This window comes from Neoarius graeffei, chromosome 1, assembly GCF_027579695.1.
Source record: "Neoarius graeffei isolate fNeoGra1 chromosome 1, fNeoGra1.pri, whole genome shotgun sequence".
Lineage (NCBI taxonomy): Eukaryota > Metazoa > Chordata > Actinopteri > Siluriformes > Ariidae > Neoarius > Neoarius graeffei.
Window position 1 is genome coordinate 27,361,187 of NC_083569.1, and position 27,704 is coordinate 27,388,890.

Below are 27,704 nucleotides of genomic sequence, written 5' to 3' on the forward strand. Positions count from 1 at the left end.
CAGTATCACTGATATTGGTAAGTCATATACATTACACATGAAATAATTTTTTTTATCATTAAGAAGCACAATTTCTGTATGAATATCTGCATTTATGATGAAAATATCACAATATTCTTATAATGTTTTTTTTTTTTTATAGCAGAGGCTGCTGACAACAGCATTAAATCAGACCAAACTAATGTATTTTCAACTGAAGGCAGCAACACCACGCTGTCCTGCACATACGAGTATACTGGATATACTGGATCAGATACCAGTCTCCACTGGTATCGACACAAACCTGGATCAAGACCTGAGTTTCTGCTGCTGATTCTTGAAAGCAGTGGAAGTATCATACACACTCAACCCCCTCATCCACGATTGTTCACCAAACTTGATAAAGCGAGTAAGAAAGTGGATCTGCTCATCTCCTCTGCTGCAGTGACAGACTCTGCACTGTACTACTGCGCTCTGAGGCCCACAGTGACAGGAAACCCAACTACACTGTACAAAAAGCACTACACATGACTGGAACAGAGCCGTGCTTTTCTCACAAGATGGAGCTATTTACATGTTTACCCTCACTTCTTCATCATATCAGTTTAACCATCATTTTTACACTGACAATATGCTGTGGTAATACGTTATTTTAAGGAAGACAATATTGGAGGTAAACTAATGTCTTATTCTTGGTAGAATAAAGGCCCAACTTGCACTTCACTATTCTTTAGTCTTTATTTATAAAGACCTGTATTTCTTTATAATTATAATAACTACAATATGTTTCCTCTGTTATGAAACAGGCCTTAAGTTATAACTGAAAGCTAAAAAGCACTAAACAAGTTTTCAATAAGTTCATATACATCCCACTTTCTAAAGTCAAGATCCTGCAGAGTCTAAATTTTACAATAATATTTGTGTGTTAGCTTTTTGTAATCCACAGTGATTTTACACAGTGAGGTGTGTTTTAGTGAAATGAAGTCATTATTGAGAATTTCTGATAGATATTAGCCTGGTGGATACACAGTACAACTAGGAACAGCTATTACACATAATATAATCTTATACCTTTTATACAACCCCGATTCCAAAAAAGTTGGGACAAAGTACAAATTGTAAATAAAAACGGAATGCAATAATTTACAAATCTCAGAAACTGATATTGTATTCACAATAGAACATAGACAACATATCAAATGTCAAAAGTGAGACATTTTGAAATTTCATGCGAAATATTGGCTCATTTGAAATTTTATGACAGAAACACATCTCAAAAAAGTTGGAACAGGGACAATAAGAGGCTGGAAAAGTTAAAGGTACAAAAAAGGAACAGCTGGAGGACCAAATTGCAACTCATTAGGTCAATTTAGAATAGGTCATTAACATGACTGGGTATAAAAAAAGCATCTTGGAGTGGCAGCTGCTCTCGGAAGTAAAGATGGGAAGAGGATCACCAATCCCCCTAATTCTGCGCCGACAAATAGTGGAGCAATATCAGAAAGGAGTTCGACAGTGTAAAATTGCAAAGAGTTTGAACATATCATCATCTACAGTGCATAATATCATCAAAAGATTCGGAGAATCTGGAAGAATCTCCGTGCGTAAGGGTCAAGGCCGGAAAACCATACTGGGTGCCCGTGATCTTTGGGCCCTTAGACGGCACTGCATCACATACAGGCATGCTTCTGTACTGGAAATCACAAAATGGGCTCAGGAATATTTCCAGAGAACATTATCTGTGAACACAATTCACCATGCCATCCGCCGTTGCCAGCTAAAACTCTATAGTTCAAAGAAGAAGCCGTATCTAAACATGATCCAGAAGCGCAGACGTCTTCTCTGGGCCAAGGCTCGTTTAAAATGGACTGTGGCAAAGTGGAAAACTGTTCTGTGGTCAGACAAATCAAAATTTAAAGTTCTTTATGGAAATCAGGGACGTAGTGTCATTCGGACTAAAGAGGAAAAGGACGACCCAAGTTGTTATCAGCGCTCAGTTCAGAAGCCTGCATCTCTGATGGTATGGGGTTGCATTAATGCGTGTGGCATGGGCAGCTTACACATCTGGAAAGACACCATCAATGCTGAAAGGTATATCCAGGTTCTAGAACAACATATGCTCCCATCCAGACAACGTCTCTTTCAGGGAAGACCTCGCATTTTCCAACCTGACAATGCCAAGCCACATACTGCATCAATTACAGCATCATGGCTGCGTAGAAGAAGGGTCCGGGTACTGAACTGGCCAGCCTGCAGTCCAGATCTTTCACCCACAGAAAACATTTGGCCCATCATAAAATGGAAGATACGACAAAAAAAGACCTAAGACAGTTGAGCAACTAGAATCCTACATTAGACAAGAATGGGTTAACATTCCTATCCCTAAACTTGAGCAACTTGTCTCCTCAGTCCCCAGACGTTTACAGACTGTTGTAAAGAGAAAAGGGGATGTCTCACAGTGGTAAACATGGTCTTGTCCCAACTTTTTTGAGATGTGGTGTTGTCATGAAATTTAAAACCACCTAATTTTTCTCTTTAAATGATACATTTTCTCAGTTTAAACATTTGATATGTCATCTATGTTCTATTCTGAATAAAATATGGAATTTTGAAACTTCCACATCATTGCATTCTGTTTTTATTTACAATTTGTACTTTGTCCCAACTTTTTTGGAATCGGGGTTGTATATTTACTTAAAAATGAGAAAATTGCCATGCTTGTGTGCAATTTACTTTCAGTGTTTCCTTTTTTATAATAAACTGTTTATTTGTGAATTATTCTTAAATGCTTCAATATGTCTCAAGGCTTGTAAAAATATTTCTGCGAACAAAGACTAAATGATGGGAGAAAATCTTTCAGCAACATTGGTAACAGCCGAACATTGGCACCAGTTACCAGTTCTGTTCATACGAACTTTCATTTCTGAGAGGATCCATAAGCAATACTCTTCTTTAACATAATGAGAGCATGAAAACTGATTCCATCATTGTCTTGATTGTTGGATTTTAAGTCATCCTTTTAATGTACTTCTTATGTTTAATGACAGTTTTTCAATGAAAAAATACTGTTCTACAAAAATGTTCAGTGATTCCTTGATGACTTCTGTTGAATGCGAGTTTGGATATTTGGGGTTTATATTCTTTTTTCTGTTTTTTTCACAATCTATTTTTTTATACCAACACAAAAGCTATACAGCACAACAAAACAAAAGACAAGAGACAAAGACAACAGTGCACAAACAATGAGCACAAGCTGTGCAGTGAACCAAGGGAAGAGGCAGATTTTCAAAAGTGCAAATTAAATCCTAAAGTGATTTATACAGTATCAGTGATTTGTATCAGTTTTTTTTTTTCTATTACCGTTTTCTACACCGCAGAAGAATACTGAAGACACCAACACTTTGAAACAACATATGGAACACACACGGAACTATGTGACATACAAAAAATAATTAAAAAAAAAAAAATCCCACAGGCTACAGGAATGACAGACCACATAAGAAACAAGGGGATACAAAAAATGACAAAACCTACACAATGATCGCAATGCAAAAGAACAGTAAAAGATAGTGCAAAAACCTCATCATCCCACCAGCGAAGCAGGCAGGGGCCCGATACAGACACGGCAACCACCGATGGGCCACATCACCGCCCCCAGGACCCCAGACAGACCAAACACAGGGCAGCAAACGGGAGAGTAGAGCCGACACCAGTGTGCAGCTTTGTCCTCAAACTGCACTGCAACGATCAAAATCTCTCTCTCACACACACACACACACACAATGTTAGATGTGCAGGAGAGATGGCATGAGGTCATCTCTCCTGCACATCTAACATTGTGCGTGTGTGAGAGAGAGATTTTGATCATATATATATATATATATATATATATATATATATGATCAAAATCTCTCTATTCATTTTTTTATTTCACAATCTATTTTATTTACTACACACAGATCAAAACCTCTCTCTCTCTCTCTATGCATGTGTGCACTTATAAGGGAAATCATTCCCCACTTGGCACTGTGGATAACAGCTGAAGTAATCAAGACTGCATGATTGGGGGGTAACAGTGAAATGAGCGAGCACAGAGAATACATTTACCTCATTATTTAGCTTATTAGGGGTGGTGTAGTGGTTAGCGCTGTCGCCTCACAACAAGAAGGCCTGGGTTCGAGCCCCATGGCCAGCGAGGGCCTTTCTGTGCGGAGTTTGCATGTTGTCTGCGTGGGTTTCCTCTGGGTGCTCCGGTTTCCCCCAAAGACATGCAGGTTAGGTTAACTGGTGACTCTAAACGGAGTGTGAATGGTTGTCTATGTGTCAGTCCTGTGGTGACTTGTCCATGGTGTACCCCACCTTTTGCCCGTAGTCAGCTGGGATAGGCTCCAGCTTGCCTGCGACCCTGTAGAACAGGATAAAGCGGCTAGAGATAATGAGATGAGATTTAGCTTATTATTTGCTCATTCTTTTGTGTGAACATTTGTTCATTTAATTAAAAACACACTTGGAAGAAAAGAAATTGCCAAAAACATAAAATAGTTTCATTCATCAATTACCACATTACATATGTAATACTTCCAGATGATACATGTCATTTACCAGCTGGGAGGTCTGCATGGTGAAATACCGTGACAGAGGTCTTGAAAGTACTGAGTGAGGCCCTCTGGGCTGAGGTCAGTATTCAAGGCCGAGGTCACGGTATTTTACCATACGGACCGACCTTAAGCTGGTAAATAATATATTTTTTTTCTTTACCAAATTCTAACAGAAAACAAGAATGCCTGAAAGGGAAAACCGAGCTGAGGCGAGCCACCATTTTGAATCCTCATTCACAGCTGTAATGCAAATGTCTTCTTCCTCGGTATACAAGTGCACTTCCATGGCAGGAAAAAAACTACATTTTGCTCGGCGTTAGCAACAGTTACAGGATTTTAGCTTTCTCCTGAAATGTTTTCTTTTATTTCTTCTTCCTCAGGGTAGTAAAACTTGCTTTCATTGTGAAGACTGTTGTTATCACTATCCATGCTGTAAAATTAATGCTATTCTCCTGAGAAATGCTGGCAAAAATTTATAAGATTTTTGATAATCTTATTTAAAAAAAAGATAAATGTTGACAAAAAATACTACTATGTTTGTTGTTGTTGTGAATGAGCGAGTCGCCAGAGGTCCATAACCGGGGTCCATAACTGGGGTCTGTATCGTAGGATACGGACCTGCTTGCCAGCCAATCAGAGCGCAGGATTTGATGGAAACCGGACCACGAAAAAAATAATACATATTATTTTAAACACTTTATATTTCATTAGATTTTGGTTAAAAAGGAACACCATGAGACCTTACTGATTGGATTTAGCAACTACTAATGTTTATATCGGTGACATGACTGCTTAGATGGTAGCATGATCTTGCTGAAATAGCTCAGTAGGGAGAGCGTTAGACTGAAGATCTAAAGGTCTCTGGTCCAATCCTGGGTTTCGGCACTGAGGGCAGTGGTGTGTGTTCATCTAAGCTTTTGACCAAGGGTCTGTTTGATTTTTTTTGCCAGGTCGCTGTCAGTATATGCCAGTAATTTGGTGGTGAAAACAATCTGGCCTCTGTTACATGGTGTAATGGTTAGCACTGTGAACTTTGACTCCAGTGATCTGAGTTCAAATCTCTGTAGAGCCTTTGTTTGCAGCTTGTAATATACACAGATTGTCTCAACTACAGGGTCCTTTTGGTCAAGCACGCTGTCATGTCCCAAACCCTTTGTTTCCGTTAAAGTGCTTGTCTTACGAAAATTACACCTTATAAAACTAGACATGTTAAATAGTTTACTGTCTAAATTGTATTTTAATATGAGACCAGGAACATGTTCTGTTTAGTTAGTAAAGTTTGGCTCTTTGAGTCCGCCATTACACGAACGTGTTCCTGGTAAGTTACTGTTCATTCAAAGAAGTGGCATCATATGCAAAACGCTTGAAAGTTTGTGGCATTTCTGGCTTCATCTGCTTTGCAAAGTGTAGCACATTTAAAAATTTTTTTAAATTCCACAACAAAACTAAAACCAAAGCATGCCTCCTAAGGGGTGTGTCCTTCAAGGCTGTTCAAGTGTAGCCGATAAAAAAAGCAGAATTTTGATCCATTGTAGCCCAAAGTCAGCAGGACACTTGCAGAATGAATGGGTTTGATTTGTACTGACAAAGAGAGGTAACTTCAAGCCGACAGGACGGTTTGGTGTCTGCTCCATACATTTTGAAAAAGATAAATTTATGAGGCAGATTCACATAGAAGGATTTGAGCGATGTCTGGTACGGTACGTGGAGCAGTTCCTACGATCTGGAAACAAAAGCCAGCAACGCCATCCCAAAGAGCTCACTGCACAGTAAGGGTCAAGCTTGCGTTTAGCCTGTTGCTTGAATTTATGAGTTGTCCATCGACCCATTTCACTGGGGCACATGCCCCAGTATATATCTGCTGTGCCCCAGTAAAATTTTCTGATCACATTTCAGAAACAGTAATGTATCTGGCACTGTGGAATAACCGTATATGACCGATGCGTCCAAATCGCACCCATTCGTCTCTATTAAATTGCTGGTGGAACACTCATCACACAATTAACACACATATATCACATGAAACCACATGACTTGAGCTTCCCAAAGGTGCTACCCACGAGTTCCTGTGATAAACAATTTGCGATAAGTTGAACATCAATGAATTCACATCAGATTTAATGATATTCTGCATACAGCTCTGCGTCCATCTCCACACCCGTTCTTATCGACACAATACCTCACTAACTCCTGAGTTTACATGACAAACCATACATCAAAATAAACAACAGTCCCTACCATTTCAAATGCTATAAAGTATTCATCCGTGCCTTTTGCCTTTCTCAAGTAATCCAGTTTTTAAATTACAGCAAATTACAGCAAAAATTTGTCTCCAACTTCGGAATGATATTCTAATGTAGCTTACATTACGTAATGTCGGTGCATGATATATTTTTACAAATTATTGCTAAGACATACAGTAGGCTATGTTGCCAGATTCCAGACAATCCACACAAGTATGAAAAGATATTTCGGTTGCCATGCTTCCTATAGTGGCATACATTCAAGAACATGGAAAATTCATAAACGCAAAATGTTTTTCCTTGACACAAAAGTCTGATGTAAATATGCAAATATTATCATAACCTAGACTGCCTTGGAAAAAAAAAAACAGATTATATTATAGCATGTATGCAAACATGACAATTACAAAGAGACACTGCTTTATCATAACTGTGAAAGTTGAACATCAAATCAGTGAAAAAAAATATACTGTATATATAAAACAAAATAAAATAAAATAGTACCATGAACTCCCCGGGTTCCAGAAAACAGCTGCTGCAGTTGTTGATCATCTTCTTCACGAGTGACTTGGCTTGTATATTTGTCCGCCTCTTTCTCTGTGGTTATAGGTTCTAAATCATTCTCAGACAACCAACCAAAGATTGAGGACTAATTTGAAGAGCTTTGGTGTCTTTTTCAAAAGAATCGGTATCAAGAACGCACTGCAAAGCCACTACAATACCATAAAGATGCATAGAACAAAAAGAGCAAATCCCATCAGCTTTCTGCTCAAAAACATCTCTTTGCCATCTTTATTTAGAAAACATATCAAATTGATTCATTAAAAAAAGAAATATCTTTTTTTTTTAACAAGAATACTAATTCTGGAAGTATTACAATACCAAGTTGATATACAGAGCAGAAAAAAAAAACAAGCCCCTATTCCAGCTACCTAATTTTACCCACAAAAGTCACTTAATTCAATGACTATTTTAGAGACTCAACAATAAGTCCTCATTCAACTAGTCCATATATTCATCAGCCTGTTTTTAAACCCACTGCTCTGCCTAAGATAATGAGATGAATGTGACACAATTTATCACCAACAATGACTTTATGGGTGCATTTTATTTTTATTGTGTTTCCTTTTTTATTTAGTTTTAGACATAACACAACATGCCACTGTACCAAGCAATAGTGACACTCAACTGTATGTTTAAAAATAAGAATATTCATAATTTCACACAATGAACAGGCATGACATGGCATCATGCAAACTTCATAACACAAAATCACACTGTGTCAAGCAATGACACATAAAAGAGAACTTCACACAATGAACAAGTGCAGTTTTGTCAGCCTACATGTAATAGTGGTCCTACAGTAACATTTACAGATTAGTATAACAAATAGATTTATAGATATCACTCCTTCTTACATTGGTGCCGCCACAATTTCTACCACTTCATAACTTTTATCCCCCTTTCCTTCACAATCCACCTGGAATAACATCCATCTCTCTCCATTGCTTTGCTTTCTACTATTCCTTCCCCATACACTGATTTCCCATGTTACTTTCCAGAAAACTGGCAAAGACCAGACAAAACAAGTTCTTCAAATCACAACAGGGAATCAGTAAATATCATCAGAGCAGACTTGACCTCATTCTTGGCATTACAATAAGGCAGGCCTACTGGGTTTGAATTAAATGATAGCTAACATTAAGCTATCTGATACATCTCCTAACATTGACTAGCCAGCTAACTGCACTAACATTTCCATTGGGACAAAAAAAACCCTGTCCTGTGGGGAAATTTTGACTGACTTTCTGTTTCTTTGTAAAGAATTTCCTTATGTCCATTGTGTCTGGGGATGGAGCAAATACTGCAAACAATTCATCATCAACCAAGAATACTCCATTAGGCTAAGCTTATTTCATTGTTTAGTTGAACATTAATTTAAAGTGGCCTAGGGTTAATTTTGAGGGCATAGAACAAAAGAATAAGGTTTTAGAAATAGCTAGACATTGTGAGGTGGCAATGGGGCTGATGTCACCTCCTCCACTTTCGAGCAGCTGCACCTTACACCAAAATTTCTCTGCTTGCACTGAGATTCACTTCACTTGCGTGTGATGAGTTGTTGTAGGTAACGCCCAGAAAACCCAGAGTGGATTTTCAGTGGTATGTGTATTCTCTTATCGAGCAAGTGAAATGGATTCTTTCACGAAGCAATAGAAACAGCGCTGGGTGAACTAATATTTTATGTTATATGTGGGGGGGGTCCAAACAAAGAATTATGAAATGTGAGGGGGACATGTCCCCTTCAAATTCAATGGTGGCGATGCCCATGTTTCTAACATTTGACCACCAAACATGTCCAGTGCCACCAAAGCAAAGCCTGCAAAAATAAGTTCAACTCATTAACATTCTACTCCATGGAAATCTTTAGTAAAAGGAGAAAGATTTACAAGACAATGAAGAGAAACCTGCTCAATATTGTCTGAATTCTGTTCCAAAAATCACTCAAAGCTTGTCCGCCATTATTAGATCGCAGCAATTTACAGCTTGGCAGTGCTGCCATTTGCGTCAGTACCTTCTTTTGTTTCCATACGGACTCTATACTATTCTCTGCAGTTGTGTGCATTCTTCATATCGATTCTTTTGAAAAAGACAGGAAAGCTCTTCAAATTTGTCCTCAATCTTTGCTTTTTTGTTTGAGGATGAGTTAGAACCTATAGCCACAGAGAAAGAGGTGGATTAATTTTTGTTTGCTTTTTGTTTGTTAGTTTAGCTTGTTGGTTTAGGGGTGTGATTCTTGCTTAGGCTACATCCACACGACAACGGCAACGAGATGTTATTTAAAAATATATCGTGTCCAAATGGGCAATGATCAGTAAAATATCAGGTCCATATGGCAACGCAACGCTTGCTGAAAACGATGCAATACACATGCCACACCTCTAGGGGCGCTGTAAGACGGTCCCTTCGGAGACACCAGAACAATAGAAGAAGTAAGGACGCATGCGCATAAACTATTATGCGCGAGACTTCATATTAGCCACAAAGTCAGGAAAATCTGTTCATAAAATTACATTATAATGACCAAATACAATGAAAAGTATTTTTCCAGTCTCACCTGTGAAAGGTAATCACATGTGATCTCGTTTGGACGGCAAACCTGTTGGTACAGTTAAACGCAGCTAATCTTTATTCTCCGCTTTGACCTATCCAATATGGCGGCGATGATGACGTATGATTCTACGCGGAAGGCGGCGTCTTTAATGGTCCGGAATAAATTGAATGCTACACGTTGATGGATTAATTTGTTGTTTCTCACCTGTGAAAGGTAATCCCATGTGATCTCGTTTGGACGGTAAACCTGTTGGTACAGTTAAACGCAGCACATGAATCTTTATTCTCCGCTTTGACCTATCCAATATGGCAGCGAGGCTGACGTATGATTCTACGCAGAAGGTGGTGTCTTTAATGGTCCCGAATAAATTGAATGCTACACGTTGATGGATTAATTTGCTCTTCTATGCCCTTTTTGAGGAATGTATTGTAGGACTTAAACCAACATCTGAAGAGGTGAGATCGCTCCTTTTTTCCCTATTTTTGCTGGCGGGATTGACTCTGCCCTAAGGGCAGAGTCTCTCTCTCTCTCTCTCTCTCTCTCTCACTTTGCACCATTACACAATAAATATTCACAGTGAAAATATTTTGTAAGCGCCTTTCATGAACCAAGTTATAGGATTTGTTGACAACTCGCATCGAGTTCGTTACACTTCTACCCGGCATGAAGCACTCACAGTCATGTGGTTGTGACGTCATCGTAAACAAATCCGTTCTACTCATCCAGACGACTTCACAACGGCAACGTTGCCAGATCTTTCCACTCTGGAACCCGTTCTCAAAAAGATTGCGTTTTGGGCACCCAAAACGCCGGTGCCATGTGGACGCCAGGCCTAAACGATAAGCAATTGTATCGGAGTCACCTGAATCCGTTGCCGTGTGGACAGGGCCTTAGAGTATGAAAGGTCCTGGGTTCAAATCCCCAATAAGTCCAGCTTTTACCTTAAATGGTCGACCAGGGCTACTGGTGACATGGATTTCACTTGGCTGCATTGTTCTTGAAGTGCTTGTTTAATGAATGGTATGGACTGTCAGACTCTGTAAGTGCTTCTTCGATGGTGGAGTGGCTGGCTGTTTTATGTTCTAGGGCTCCCTCATTATCTGTGTTACCTTCCGGCTCTCTTTTTTAGTTATGTTGTAATAATTTGTCTTGCTGGAGTCCCTGCTTGCACTGAGCACACACATTGTACTGTGCTTAACCATTAGGTAACAATGGGCATACCTAAAAACCTGTGTTTCTCTCTCTCTTGTGACACATCCATCCTGAGATACCAGTGAAGCTGACGTCTCCTGCTCTTCACACCTGCCTGATCTATCCTGATGCCCTATGTCTGGCTGGAGTCTCATCACATCACTCTTGTTGAGGATGGCCCCATCTGGACAGTTGAAAGATACACTTAGAAGATGGCTCTGGACACTTACAGTATTGCTATGATGGTTTGGGACTGCAACTGTCATGGTGACTTTGGGACTGCAGTCATATTTCTGCAGAAATATAGAAAATTCTAAAGGGTTCACAAACTTTCAAGCACCACTGTAGGTTAATTTAACCATTTCAAAAGTAAGCAGGAAATGCTGGTTATTTCTTAAGGTGTAGAATATTGCACTGCATGCTCAGAGTAGCTGACTAAGGTCAGTAATCCAACTCTGTAAAAAGTCACTCTAACACAGGGTTTTTCAAAGTGTGGGAGAGTCAGCCCCCACTGCTATACTTAATGTTCCATTCGTATTTAAAAAAAAAATGGTTGTTGTACACATTTTATTTTTTTCTTTTACACATTTTAAACATCTGTGCTTTTTAAAACATCTTTTTTTTTACACATTTTAAACATTTCATAGCATCGTTAGCTAGCACCTCTTGGCAGACAACACACTGTGGCAGTGGAGCATCTTCAGATCCAGTCCATGAAAATCCAAACTTTAAATAATCGTGGTCATACTTCCTTCTTTTTTCAGTCTTCCAGGATTCCGCGGACCTTTTTTGTGATTGTTGCGGGCTAAAATGTCTGATGTTGGGGGGGGTTCCAAAAAATTGCGATGAAAGTTGCTGTGTTTTTTAGGTTTTTGTTGCGATTACATTGCGGGAGGAAGTGAAAGTTGCGAGAAATTGTTGCAATTTTCTCTTTTTGTGATTAAAATTGAGTGATATGTTAAATATTAAGTTATTACTGAAAAACTATTGATTAAAAAACAAAGACACTGAGAAATGGTCCTATAAACAACTTTACCAATATAAAAGATTACCAGGACTACAAAAATGCAGAAAAATAGGCTTTACTTATCCAAATGCACCTGTTGGTTCAAAAGTTAAAGTGCATAGAACCTCACAGCACAACATGAAGTTACCTTAAAATATAATATAAATGCCTCAGCTTTCATGTAAGAAAAAAAAAACTATTAATACTAGTACTGTGTGCAGGCAGTCTCTCCTGAAGACTAAATTAAACAATAATTATAAACTAATAAAATAAATGGCTCAGGCTTCATAGAAGAAAAAACAACAACAATTTGAACAGAATCTCACAGTATAATGCTGAAGCTGCCTAAACAATGGAAAATAAAATACAATTCTGGCAAAAACGTTGGCATCCATTAATTTCTTGTAGTAAGTAAAAAAAAAATAATGTAAAGTGCACACAGTCCTTCACTGTAAACATAACACACTTTCAGTAACAGAATTTAAGCCTACATAAACACTGACTTGCACATCATGCAGTGTTGCCAGATACTGCTGACGTTTTCCAGTCCAAAATATGTTCAAAACCCGCCAAAATGCACTTGAAACCACCCAATCTGGCAACACTGCGTGCATGCTGCTTCTCTTGAACGTATACACGGAAGTAAGGCGGAAGTTAGTTTGTTGACGTCACCTCAAGACGACGCCAACGATTGGTCAAATTTGCGGGAAAGTTGCGGTGATTGGATATAATTGCAACACCGCCCTGAATTCGCGGGGATTGGTTGAATTTGCAAATCACAACATCGCAAAATCCTGGAGGGTCTGTTTTTTTGCTTGGCCCAGACTCTGTCTCCTCACTCACTGTGGCTTTAGGTACTAAAAATCGACCCATTTTGTCTCTGGCAAAGGCTAACTGAAGTTCGCTAAATGTCCGCAATAGTAACTTATTCTGGTTTATTTTTCCTCATGTTGCGCCCCCCCTGAAGAACTCTGGTGCCCCCTAGGGGAGGCGCGCCCCACACTTTGAAAAGCCCTGCTCTAACATGTTTATCTGATGTCTTTAATTGGCATCTAAGTAACAGCAGTAAGCAAAAGTTGATAAACATTCCAAGATGTTAACAGCTTGATTCAGCTTGATATCTATATGGTTTTACTTTATTTTATTTTATTTTCATGTAACTGGTGCCAGGTCTTTCATGGAGGGAAAAAACAAAACAAAATGAAACATGATTAATTGATCCCATACAAACTTGCCCCCTCAACCATGATATTGTTGCACATATAAATGCCCAGTCAAATTATTGCCATATTCAGTTCATATACACTCATTCAGCAGACTACTAGATTGGACACATTTTCAAAAAAATATGTCTTCTATCCATTTTGTGGAAAAAAACTGAATACACATGCTCAGGATTTCCAAAGCAGATTATCTTATTAGATGCTGCCATTTTAAAGTTAAAGGTCTCAGGTTGCTAATAGCTTCAGGGATGATCTATAGTGAATATAACTCTTAGGTCAGCCAACAACTGATATCAAATGTGTCACTTTTATCGAATGGTGGCTAACACATTTTTGGGATGATTGGATTAATAACATATTTTGAATTAAATTACACACTTTGAGTGTAAACTAGTTGTTGGTGTAAGCATGTTCTCATCATCTCATCTCATCTCATCTCATTATCTCTAGCTGCTTTATCCTGTTCTACAGGGTCGCAGGCAAGCTGGAGCCTATCCCAGCTGACTACGGGCAAAAGGCGGGGTACACCCTGGACAAATCGCCAGGTCATCATAGAGCTGACACATAGACACAGACAACCATTCACACTCACATTCGCACCTACGGTCAATTTAGAGTCACCAACTGCATGTCTTTGGACTGTGGGGGAAACCAGAGCACCCGGAGGAAACCCACGCGGACACGGGGAGAACATGCAAACTCCGCACAGAAAGGCCCCTGCCGGCCATAGGGCTCAAACCCAGCCCTTCTTACTGTGAGGCAACAGCGCTAACCACTACACCACTGTGCCGCCCCTATTGAAATATGAATTTAAAAAAAAAAACACAACAATTTCTTTTTCCCAGCAACATTTTTTTTCCCGGTAAATGAGGAGTGTAGTTCATTTAAACAAAACAAAACAAAACAAAACAAAACAAAACAAAACAAAACAAAACAAAACAAAACAAAACAAAACAAAACAAAACAAACAGACAGACAGACAGACAAGCAAACAAAAAAGGCTTGGTTTTTCACCTTTCACCACAAGATGGCACCATTAGATGTCTTATTGTGGGCCAAGCACGAGGACCCTGCTCACGTCCCAGAGACCTTGACTTGTTTGTTTATGAATACTCCTTTTTACAATAATGTTCACTCTCTTCAGTCATACATACATAATCATTTAATATATAATGCAATGCAAAAAAAAGAGATTGTACAAATGTGAGATTTTATTGCAGTTGTGCTCCAATCTAATGGAGCTTCAGCAACGTTTCAGATTTTTCTATCAAGCTGAATAGTCCAATTGTCATCTCACCAAACCCAAAATGACTTGTTTCTCTGAATTATTGAAGAAAATTGAAATTGCAGTCGGGCTATAAATACAATTTGTTAATAATGTGTGACCTGTAATATATTTGTCTCCAGCATGGACAAGCACATTACAGCTGCAGTGAATAAAATGGGCTCTGGACAGGTTCACTTGTAATGGAGGTGTTTGTGATTGGATAATGTAAATACTTTATTGTGCTTACAGAGTTTCATGTTTAAATGACAAATAGCAACCATGAGATTTTGTTTAGTCTTTAGGTTTATAAAGCAGAATAATAAGATTAAAATCATATGAGGCAAATTAATTAAAAAATAGACATGAGAAAGAAGACAGGTAGGCCAGGCAGCAGACAAGGCTACAGGGAGGAAATGAGGAACACAAAATAAATAAAACACCCAGTTTCTCTCTCTCTCTGCAACCTTCACTCGATCCAGCAAACTTCACACACAAAATGCATCACACCTCTTAAGGCCGAATGGCTTGGTGGCATCTTTCATAATATTGTGAAGAGCAGCAGCTGGTTTGTTCCTCACCTCAGTGAAATAACAAGCTTCATTTTTACAAAGTCAGTAAATCAATTGCATTGTAATAATAATAGTAATAACTTGTCAGACTAAATTATTTGTCATGATTTATACTTATTTACAGCAATTTCAGATCAGGCCAAATCTCCTAATGCAGCAAAACCACTTATAAAACAAATATAACAGGGAATTTAAACATTTAATAATGTATTGATTAGATTATATTTTTACAGACTAGAATGATTGATTTTTCATAATTCCATGAATTCTGCTGACAGTCGGAGTTGAAGACAGGTTCCCCATGTGAGGCTGAATGTAAAGCCAGGATGCTTCAGTAAGAATCAACAATCTGTCAGTAACAATGGTGACACTGTCATGTGGTGCTGTGGGCTGGAGCTTCATGAACCTTTATGATGTGAACAATCATAGTACAGAAAGAATACTTTCACTCAGCTGAGACCATTCATCATGTTCACTGTTATATTCATGTGTCTGTGGCTTTCACTCGGTGAGTTAACTTTGACTTTTTGTTATTGCAGAAATATTAAGCGTTGAATTAGTGATTTATTCATCTGTGTGCTGGGAAGAAAAATCAGAATATGGGTCTGACTTGTGTAGTTCTGGCTTGATGGTGGAAATGATAAAAACATTATGTTCTCTTCTCTATGACAGGTGACTCCATGGCAGATTCAATAAAGCCACTTTTCACTCATACAGTTATAGATGAAGGCAGTGATGTTACTCTGTCCTGCAACTATCAACCAACTAGTACTACACCACCCGACCTGCACTGGTACAGACAATATCCAAAATCTCAACCTGACTTCCTTCTTTATATATCAGAAAGTGGATATAAAAGTGATTCAATCCCACCACGTCTCTCTGCTGAAGTTGATGAAAAGAAGAAACAAGTGGATCTGCTCATCTCCTCTGCTGCTGTATCAGACTCTGCACTATACTACTGTGCTCTGCGGCCCACAGTGACAGGAAATCCAACTGCACTGTACAAAAACTTTCACACAGTTATATTATACTGAAGGCTGATCAACTGCTAAAGTTACACAATTCCAGATGTTATAATATCAATGACAATCAGTTAAAATAAATAAATGGTGGGTTAGATAGGTCAATAAAAACAAACACTCACCTGCAAGTGTAGTAGGGACTTCTTGATTCTAAGATCCCTGTTCTTGGCTGCAGGAGTGGAATCCAACGTGTTCTTCTGCAGTTGCATGCTGAGATACTTTTCTGCTCACCATGGTTGTAAAGAGTTGCTATGAGTTCATGAGTCCTTCCTGGCAGCTTGAACCAATCTGGCCATTTTCCTCTGACCTCTCTTGTCAACAAGGTGTTTCCACCCACATTTCTAATGGTCAGTTTTCAGTGACACTACTTCGACACTCACTCTCTCTCTCTCTCTCTCTCTCATTCCTGGCCATCTGAAAGACACACAGAGACACACGTAAAGTAATTAGACACAGTTTGACCTTGTCCCATGTTACCTGCTGGTTCAATCTGACTCCTCTTCACAGCCGACACTCGACCACACCCTCACTGCCACACTCATCTTTATTATTTGCACTGCTCTTTTTAAATGTATGTAGTTCAGTTTCTGTCTCCTTATTAAGTTATCATCAACACCCATAATGTCTCAGGAAACTGAGGCATCTGCCAACTGACTATTAAATATCACTATTAAACTGATGATAAATTTTACTAAAAATATATAATTTGTCACTCACATATCTCTCCTTTAGGACCACAAACATTCTAAGCTACATTATTATATTCCAGCATTCAAAATCTCAGATAACATCCCATCTCACAAGATTATGATCATATTTACAGTGCTTGAAAGTTTGTGAACCCTTTAGAATTTTCTATAGTTCTGCATGAATATGACCTAAAACATCATCAGATTTTCACACAAGTCCTAAAAGTAGATAAAGAGAACCCAGTTAAACAAATGAGACAAAAATATTTTACTTGGTCATTTTTTTATTGAGGAAAATGATCCAATATTACATATCTGTGAGTGGCAAAAGTATGTGAACCTCTAGGATTAGCAGTTCATTTGAAGGTGAAATTAGAGTCAGGTGTTTTCAAATCAATGGAATGACAAATCAGGTGTGAGTGGGCACCCTGATTTATTTAAAGAACAGGGATCTATCAAAGTCTGATCTTCACAACACATGTTTGTGGAAGTGTATCATGGCAGGAACCAAGGAGATTTCTGAGGACCTCAGAAAAAGCGTTGTTGATGCTCATCAGGTTGGAAAAGGTTACAAAACCATCTCTAAAGAGTTTGGACTCCACCAATCCACAGTCAGACAGATTGTGTACAAATGGAGGAAATTCAAGACCATTGTTACCCTCCCCAGGAGTGGTCAATCAACAAAGATCACTCCAAGAGCAAGGCATGTAATAGTCGGCGAGGTCACAAAGGACCCCAGGGTAACTTCTAAGCAACTGAAGGCCTCTCTCACATTGGCTAATGTTAATGTTCATGAGTCCACCATCAGGAGAACACTGAACAACAATGGTGTGCATGGCAGGGTTGCAAGAAGAAAGCCACTGCTCTCCAAAAAGAACATTGCTGCTCGTCTACAGTTTGCCAAAGATCACATGGACAAGCCAGAAGGCTATTGGACAAATGTTTTGTGGACAGATGAGACCAAAATAGAACTTTTTGGTTTAAATGAGAAGCGTTATGTTTGGAGAAAGGAAAACACTGCATTCCAGCATAAGAACCTTATCCTATCTGTGAAACATGATGGTGGTAGTATCATGGTTTGGGCCTGTTTTGCTGCAGCTGGACCAGGACAGCTTCCCATCATTATGCTTGCTGAATTATACCAGTTAATTCTAAAGGAAAATCTCAGGACATCTGTCCATGAACTGAATCTCAAGAGAAGGTGGGTCATGCAGTAAGACAACGACCCTAAGCACACAAGTCGTTCTACCAAAGAATGGTTAAAGAAGAATAAAGTTAATGTTTTGGAATGGCCAAGTCAAAGTCCTGACCTTAATCCAATCGAAATGTTGTGGAAGGACCTGAAGCGAGCAGTTCATGTGAGGAAACCCACAAACATCCCAGAGTTGAAGCTGTTCTGTATGGAGGAATGGGCAAAAATTCCTCCAAGCCGGTGTGCAGGACTGATCAACAGTTACCAGAAACATTAGTTGCAGTTATTGCTGCACAAGGGGGTCACACCAGATACTGAAAGCAAAGGTTCACATACTTTTGCCACACACAAATATGTAATATTGGATCATTTTCCTCAATAAATAAATGACCAAGTATAATATTTTTGTCTCATTTGTTTACCTTGGTTCTCTTTATCTACTTTTAGGACTTGTGTGAAAATCTGATGATGTTTTAGGTCATATTTATGCAAAAATATAGAAAATTATGAAGGGTTCACAAACTTTCAAGCACCACTGTATATGTTTTCCAAGTCTCTCTCTTTCACTCTCTCTTGCTCTCTCGCACACACATAAATACCATTTTCTCCAATGCATCCAGGCTCAGTTGACTGCAGCAGCTCATTTGTGGTGTCTGGACAACACAAATTTATGTTCACATTAATATTGTGTGGCAAAAAAAAAAAAAAATCCCGATATGTGACTAATCTTCCAAAGGCTGGCTATGGTTTGGTCAGCTGGCTGGTTCTGCGTAGGCTACATGTCACATTAAAACACATGATTAAATTATGTCAGGGCAACTACTGGTGTCTACACAAATTGTTGTTGACCTGTTAAATAAACTTCATCAGGGCAAATAGACCACCACTGTGAATATTCATTAAACCACTGGAACTTTTGAGCTCACCTGGCACACTAATCATACAGAGCCTATGCTGTAAATCCAACATCACCAGGCTACACGGAGCAGTTTTTGTGCAACAGCATAATTTGACAGGTTACATTGTTGATATATTCTATATATACACCCACGGTCGATGACTTACTATCTGGTTTCAGCTTGAAAAATCCAACAATAGTGGATTGTTTTTTAAGCCATCTTCCAACCAGTTCTGAATGTTCTTCTTCTGTTGGCAGTCACCAAAGGTTTGATCCCCCTACTCCCTTTGTCTTTGGATGCTGCAAGTCAAGTTCCAATCTGTTTCAGTCAGTTGTTTTCTATTAATCTCTTACTTTTTTGAGAGTGAAAATACCCGGGGCTATAGTCCCGAGTGATAGGGACTAACAATGCCACTGTTAACAAGTAAAAAAAACAAAACAAACAAACAAACAAACTATATATATATATATATATATATATATATATATATAACTTTTTTCCTAATTCTCAAGTAAACCTGGTTCTCTTCCACTTAGCAGTTCTAACATTAAGCTGCTGCTGCACACATGGAGGAAGTAAAACACATAAAACAAATTATCACACACTCTCCAAGCGAATGTCACTGCAAACTTTATTTGATTAAGTAAATCTCACTCACACCCACATATACACACACACTGATTCACAGGGGCGGAGCTAAGGGGTGGCTGGGGGGTGTGGCCACCCCAGGGCATGCCTTGGCCCCGCCCTGGCCACCCCAGGGCCGGACAATAAAATTTATAAAATCGATATGTCCCACGAAATGTTAGTTCCGCCCGCTGGATTTTTGTTCCACCTATTTGGTTTCTGCGGGGATGCATATTACCGTAGCACATAAACATTTTGCGTGTTCAAGCAGCAGGTGGTATCAGATAGTCATGCTCTAGTCTGACAACACAACAACCTCCGAACTACGTGAACGTGCGATTAATTTGGGATGCAAGTTATTCATCTCTTATACTCTCTTCAAGTTTTCTCACTTTGTAGACATAGTTACAATTCTGTCCTCAGACAATTCAGAGTTTCCAGAAATCTCCCGAGTTTCCAGAAATCTCCACTTTGCCCGGGGTTTTCGAAAGTATCCGTTTTCAGTGACTGAAACCTTCGTTTACATGTAAATGCAACCGTATAGATAAATATGCGTCTTTATAGATATCCAGCTACAGTGGGATTTGTGCTGTGTGAACACATAGATAGATACTAGATAGATAGAAAGCAAAACGTCGGTGGTTTTCGATTGTACGACTCAAAAGAGAAAATTACATCGGCAAGTTCGCTGTCTGTGAATCACTTTGCTCACTCTAACCGCAGAATACAACTTTTAAAGTTAATGTTTATCTGTTACATGAAAATATAGAGATGTTGTGTGTTACTGGTGGGAGTACACATTGATTAATAATTGTCACACTCATATATACACAACACTCATGCATTCTCTCAACACACACTCTCCCCCTACCCCTCTCTCACACACACACATACACACACACTCCCCCTACCCCTCTCATGCACCACATTTCTATATTTACATGTAACACACTCACTCATACACAACACTTATGCACTCTCTTAACACACTGTCTATCTCACTCTCACACACACAATTTGTGCACTACATTTCTATATTCACATGTAACATTCATGCACTCTCAACACAGACACACAACTCATGCACTAAATTTTTATATTTAAATGTAACACTCATGCACTGTCTTAACACTCACTCTCTCTCACTCATATATGAACACACACTTCACTCTCTTAACACACACTATGTCTTTCTCTCACTCACTATAAGATACAACTCATGCAATCTCAACACACACCCTCTCTTACACACACATACCACTCATGCATGATGCACTATATTTCTATATTTACATGTAACACACTCACTGGTATACACAACACTCTTGCACTCTGAACACACACTCACCCACACACTACATTTCTATATTCACATATAACACACACACCACTCATGCACTCTGAACACACACTCACCCACACACCACCCATGCACTACATTTCTATGTTCACATATAACACACACAACACTCATGCGCTTTGAACATACACTCTCTCTCACACACACAACTTATGCACTTCATTTTTGCATTTACATGTAACATATCTTCACACACACACACACAATTCGTATACTACAGCTCATCTATATCTACATGCAGTGCACATACTTCCCCCCCCCCCTCTTTCTCACACACACACCACTCATGCACTACACCTCATCTATGTCATGTGTTACATCAGTGTAACACTTTCACTCACTCACACACACACACACACACACAAACACATTTTGTAGCTCAACACATTTAGCTTGTACAGTACTTACAATGGACAATATCACAACATGTTGTAAGTGTTTACATATATTGAGTGTGACAAAAGGGTGAAAAATCTAAACTACACTCAAATTACATTTTGTGTTTGCTGTGTACTACAAAGTCCACATTTTCTGAAATGGATGTTCATTTAACTCATGTAGCACTAGTTTTGCTGTGAGGCAGGCAAATAGCTTTCAAAAAGAGGATAGACCTTGATGGCTATAAATGTGTAGGAACTTGAAAATCGTAGCACTCCTGACACGTGCCACTTCTCCATTGTATACTGAGAAAAAGCACATCCAACAACATATCCTGGTACAGACTGCATGTCCTTCAGGTAAACTGCATAGCCAAGTCCCCAAAATGCAAAGCGCATGCACAGTAGGGCAATAAGTAATTTTACTGTAACACTCCTGACAGTTTTGAAGTGCTCTGAAAAGCTTTCAGCCCACCGCCACTGTGTTAGCGACATAAATGGTTAGCAGCAGAACAAATGTAGAATTGAGAAAATTGTCACAGGTTTATTATTTTGGGCAATTTTCAAGCAACAGTGATGCTGTATTTGGTTAAAAAAGACAAATTAGTTACAATTCAACACCAGCTAACAACAAGGTTATCAACAGCAACTGTGAAACAACTGTCACTCTAAGACATGAACCACCAGTTGGATAGCTAACAGCAACAATCAGCCATCAGAGTACTGTACCTGTAAAATTTTCTTTTGTTTCCATATGGACTCTATCCTATTCTCTGCAGTGGCATGCATTCTTGATACCGAGTCTTTTGAAAAAGAAACAAAAGCTCTTCAAATTCATCCTCAGTCGTTGGCTTTCTGTTTGAGGATGATATTGAACCTTTTGCCACGGAGAAAGAAGTGGATGGATTTTTTTTTTTGAATAGTTTGGCACATTGCTCTAGGGGTATGATTCTTGCTTAGGGTGCAAGCGGTCCCGGGTTCAACTCCTGGACGAGCCCAGGTTTTACCTTAAATGGTCGATCTGGACTGGGGTATCAATGATTTCACTTAACTGCATCATTCTTAAAGTGCTAGTCTAATGAAAGTTCCATCAGAAAATCCCTGGCTTGCTGTGTGTGATGTGCTCAAATACACTATAAAGTTGGCGAATAAATGAAAAATTGGTTTGAATTTCTTTTTTTGCACCTGAATTGAGGAATGTGTAAAGGACATTAGACACTGGATGCTTATTAATTTCCTTCTGCTTAACTCTGACAAAACTGAAGTACTAGTACTGGGACTACTGCAGCTAGAAGTAAGTTTTCTGATTCCACAGTAACTCTGGATGGCCTTTCTTTTTCTTCACGTGTAGCAGTAAAAGACCTCGGAGTGATTATTGACCCCAGTCTTTCATTCGAAATTCACACTGAGAAAGAAGCAGACGGGGGTGGAGTGTTTTTTTTTTGGGGGTGGTAGTAGCTTGGCTTGTTGGTCTAGGGGTATGATTCTTGCTTTAGGTGCGAGAGGTCCCGGGTTCAACTCCTGGACAATCCCAGGCTTTACCTTAAATGGTTGATCTGGACTGGGGTATCAGGGATTTCACTCGGCTGAATTGTTCTTCAAGTGCTCATCTAATGAAAGTTACATTGGAAGATGTAATGTGTGTCATGTGCTCAAATACACTGTAAAGTGGCCGGATAAATAAAAAAAATTGGTTTGAAAAATGTTTTTTGGCATCTGAATTCTGTTCCAAAAATCACTAAAAGCTCGTCTGCCATTATTAGATCGCAGCGATTTACAGGTCGGCGGCGCTGCACGCGTGACATCATTTGCGCCAGTCCGTTCTTTTGTTTCCACACGGACTGTATCCTATTCTCTGCAGTGGCGTGCGTTCTTGATACCGAGTCTTTTAAAAAAGAAAACCTGACAGGTGGTCTTCACCTGAAAACCACTGGCTTCTGCTGAGGATGGCCCCACATGAAGAGCCTGGAGACCAGTGAGGTCACTCATGGTGCTGATGGTTTGTCTCTTGAGGGCTTGGCCTGTCCAGTGTTTTTGTGAACTCAGATGAGAAAGTAGCCAGAATGTACAGCCCACAGCCCACTCTACAACTAACACACCACATTATTTACTAGACAGGGACACTCTAACGAGTGCAAACCCCGCCTTTTCCCTATTAAAATACATTGGGCGAAAATTTCGAAGTTCTGCCATGACCTTGACCTTTGACCTCCAAAATTTAATGGTTTCCTTCCTGGGTGATTGGCAACACGTACAAAATTTGGTCCAAATCGATCCATTGGTTCTTGAGATATCTTGCAGACACATAGACAGACAGACAGATACACACACACACAGACTGACGCAGGTGAAAATAATAACCCCTCCGACTACTGTCGGCGGGGTTAAAAATGTGTGTCCATTTTGTGTGAGGCAAATAGTAAACAGAAGCTAACTACATCTAGGAAGTAAAGTTGTGAGTGACGTTACAGCAGTTTCTGTGGGTTGTTTTGAAGAGCGGTGTGGGGCTTCAAGGTTCTGCTGTGGCCCCAATCTTCAGCAGCCATGAATGCTTCAAGGCTTTATAGCTCAGTGGTGAAAGCACTGATCTAATAAACCAGTAGTTGTGAGTTCAATTCTTACTGGAGCCTATGAAGAGTTTGTGAAACTGTCTCTGGTTCTGGCTTTTTGTAGGCTTGGACACTGCAAGTTTTAGTATCGGGTATAAACAAACCACAGCTGCTGGATTCTCAAGCCTCCCTGCCCTTCTCTTTCAGTAAACAATAAGTTTTTTTTAAATTAAAACAGAGAAAATGCAGTGGAAGTTCCATTCCAACATCCAGGTAGGTGAACCTAGGCCACAAACGGACATCGTCACTCCAATCGTTTCAAGCAATACTGTGGATGAGACTGAGGACCTGAACGTGGCTTTGGTGTGCAATTTCTGTAAAACACTTTGCACTCAAGTCACTATCAATGCACAGTTGATAACGTCAAAAAAACCCCAACAACTTCAAATTAAGAGTATAATGAATTCAGAAATAATTCAGATGCTCGTGAGTTTTTGGTTACGCAATAGACCCCTTGTGCGTGGTGTCAGGTGATAATTTCTTCTGGGGGACAACCAGACACCATCTTTCTTTAGAGCAGCGCTTGATGGGTCTTAAATATAGTTCGTTTTTGCACTGTTTTTGGTTGTTCCGATCATTCAAAGAGAGAAAAACAGGAAAAAAAATACCATCTCCCTGTAACTCCCTGTTCTACATGGACATACAGATGAAAACCTGGAAGAACATGGATGCGTACAAAATTTTATATGTGTGAAATATGTGAGGATGCCCCCCCCCCATGAACAGTTTGAAGATTGTGATATTACTGTAGATGGGACTGAGGACCTGAAGGTGTCTTCCTCATATTATCTTGTGGAGTTTTTGGTTGTTCCTCAAAGAGGAACCCGTAAATCTTCTCTGGAAAAAGGCTTCAAGATTGTTTCCCAGCAAAACAAGTCCTTGCCTCTGATGTAAGCGGTTCTTGCTTCTTGACCAGCAAAGATTTACTGGCACTCTGGAACCAGTTTTCCTGGCTGAGAGTTGGCTCTTTGGCTGTTGAAACTTCAAGAACTGGCTCAAGATGAGGCACACACAGATGATTCAACATGAAATCTCACACAGTTATAGAAGGGAAATTATTTTTATCTCACTGTCTTGTGACAGTGGTTGTTCAGAATTGTTCACAGTTCTTTGGATGTCCCTCTGAGGGGAAGCCATAAATGTTCTTTGGAAAACCCTTAAAGCCTGTTTCCAAGGAAAACCCTTCATGATCAAATCAACTCATTAGGAACAATTTTTCTCACCGTGTGAAATGGGAATACACAGTTGGAGCTAGAAAATTAGTGAAGTACTGTATTTGACTCAGAACCAAAACAAAGAAAAAGAAGATCAGGAACAAGAGAATTTTGAAATTTGACTGGAACTAGGGGTGGCATGATGGTGTAGTGGTTAGTGATGTCGCCTCACATCGAGAAGGTCCGCATTCGAGCCCCGTGGCCCTGCGAGGGCCTTTCTGTGCGGAGTTTGCATGTTCTCCACATGGGTTTCCTCCGGGTGCTCCGGTTTCCCCCACAGTCCAAAGACATGCAGGTTAGGTTAACTGGTGACTCTAAATTGACCGTAGGTGTGAGTGTGAATGGTTGCCTGTGTCTAGGTGTCAGCCCTGTGATGACCTGGCGACTTGTCCAGGGTGTACCCCGCCTTTTGCCCATAGTCAGCTGGGATAGGCTCCAGCTTCCCTGCGACCCTGTAGAACAGGATAAAGCGGCTAGAGATGATGAGATGACTGGAACCAGAACAAGAGAAAAGGGTGGCATGGTGGTGTAGTGGTTTGCGCTGTGGCCTCGCAGCAAAAAGGTCCTGGGTTTGAGCCCAGTGGCAGACGAGGGCCTTTCTGTGTGGAGTTTGCATGCTGTCTGGGTGGGTTTCCCCTGCCGTCCAAAGGCATGCAAGTTAGGCTAATTGGTGGCTCTAAATTGACTGTGAATGATTGTCTGTATCTATGTGTCAGCCCTGGGATGACATGGTGCCTTGTCCAGGGTGTACCCTGGCTCTTGCCCATAGTCAGCTGAGATAGGCTCCAGCTTGCCTGTAGGACAGGATAAACAGCTACAGATAATGGATGGATGCAACAAGAAAATTATGAGAATAAAAAAAATGATGAAACATATATACTAAAAGAGCAGTGAGCTCTTTTGGATGGTGCTTCTGACTTTTGTTTCCAGATCGTAGGAACTGCTCCATGTACCAGACATCACTCAATTCCTTCTATGTGAACCTCACAAATTTCATTCATTCATTATCTCTAGCCGCTTTATCCTTCTACAGGGTCGCAGGCAAGCTGGAGCCTATCCCAGCTGACTACAGGCGAAAGGCGGGGTACACCCTGGACAAGTCGCCAGGTCATCACAGGGCTGACACATAGACACAGACAACCATTCACACTCACATTCACACCTACGGTCAATTTAGAGTCACCAGTTAACCTAACCTGCATGTCTTTGGACTGTGGGGGAAACCGGAGCACCCGGAGGAAACCCACGCGGACACAGGGAGAACATGCAAACTCCACACAGAAAGGCCCTCGCCGGCCCCGGGGCTCAAACCCAGGACCTTCTTGCTGTGAGGCGACAGCGCTAACCACTACACCACTGTGCCACCCCTCACAAATTTATCTTTTTCAAAATGTATGGAGCAGACACCAAAACATCCTGTCAGCTTAAAATTATCTCTCTTTGTCGATATAAATCAAACCCATTCATTCCGCAAGTGTCCTGCTGACTTTGGGCTACAGTGGATCAAAATTCTGCTTTTTTTTTTATCAGCTACACTTAAACAGACTTGAAGGACACACCCCTTAGGAGGCATGCTTTGGTTTTAGTTTTGTTGCGGAATAATACAAAAAAATAGCTAAAAATGTGCTACACTTTGCAAAGCAGACAAAGCCAGAAATGCCATGAACTTTCAAGCGTTTTGCATATGACGTCACTTCTTTGAATGAATGGTAACTTACCAGGAATGCGTTCGTGTAATGGCGGACTCAAAGAGTCAAACTTTACCAACTAAACAGAACATGTTCCTGGTCTCGTATTAAAATACAATTTAGACAGTAAACTATTAAACATGTCTAGTTTTATAAGGTATAATTTCCAGGGGTAATGTAATTTTTGTAAGACTAGCACTTTAACAGAAACAGAAGGTTTGGGACATGACAGCTTGCTTGACCAAAATGAGCATGCAGTTGAGACAACCTGGGCATGTTAGCTCAGATGCTACAAACAACGGCTTCAGAAATACCACTGAGATTTGAATTCAAATCATTGGAGTCAAAGGCCAGAGTGCTAACCATTACACCATGGAACCAAGACATAGATATAAGATTGTTTTCAGCACCAAATTACTGCCATCGACCTGGCAAAAAAAAAAAAAATTAAACCTGCCCTTGGGCAAAGGCTGAGACATACACAACCCACACTCCTCAACGCCAAAACCCAGAATTGAAGTAGGGACTGTTAGAGCTTCAGTCTAACACTTTCCCTACTGAGCTATTTCAGCAAGTCCGCTATGAACAGGTCATGTTGCCATCCAAGCAGTTGGATACAACATTTGGTCCTTGTCAAATATATGCAGTAAGCAGAAATTTGTTTTTGAGATCACATTACATTACATGACAGGCATTTAGCAGATGCACTTAGCCAGAGAAGTGCAAAAGTCAGCTACAAGAAGTGCTGAACTTCGAGAAGACAACTTGTAAGCACTTACATTCAAACTACACTAAATGTGCTACAATTAGGGTAACAGCCAGAGAAACACTGCAGT

At 39.9% G+C, this 27,704-nt stretch overlaps 2 non-coding genes and 1 gene segment (V, D, J or C); 2 read left to right on the plus strand and 1 right to left on the minus strand.

Moving 5' to 3' along the window:
• The first annotated feature begins 5,389 nt into the window (after nucleotides 1-5,389).
• On the plus strand, nucleotides 5,390-5,462 carry trnaf-gaa (transfer RNA phenylalanine (anticodon GAA)). The gene has a single exon. It is a non-coding gene; the product is annotated as a tRNA-Phe (tRNA).
• A 3,716-nt stretch (nucleotides 5,463-9,178) lies between these two features.
• LOC132896686 (U5 spliceosomal RNA) lies at nucleotides 9,179-9,293 on the minus strand. The gene has a single exon (XR_009656135.1). It is a non-coding gene; the product is annotated as a U5 spliceosomal RNA (small nuclear RNA).
• A 6,263-nt stretch (nucleotides 9,294-15,556) lies between these two features.
• On the plus strand, nucleotides 15,557-16,159 carry LOC132887104 (T cell receptor alpha variable 12-3-like; the record flags this gene model as incomplete). The annotated part of the segment is given in 2 exon segments: nucleotides 15,557-15,696; nucleotides 15,861-16,159. Coding segments are annotated over 2 exon segments (339 nt in total), but the record flags the coding sequence as incomplete, so codon positions are not given.
• Nucleotides 16,160-27,704: the final 11,545 nt, after the last annotated feature.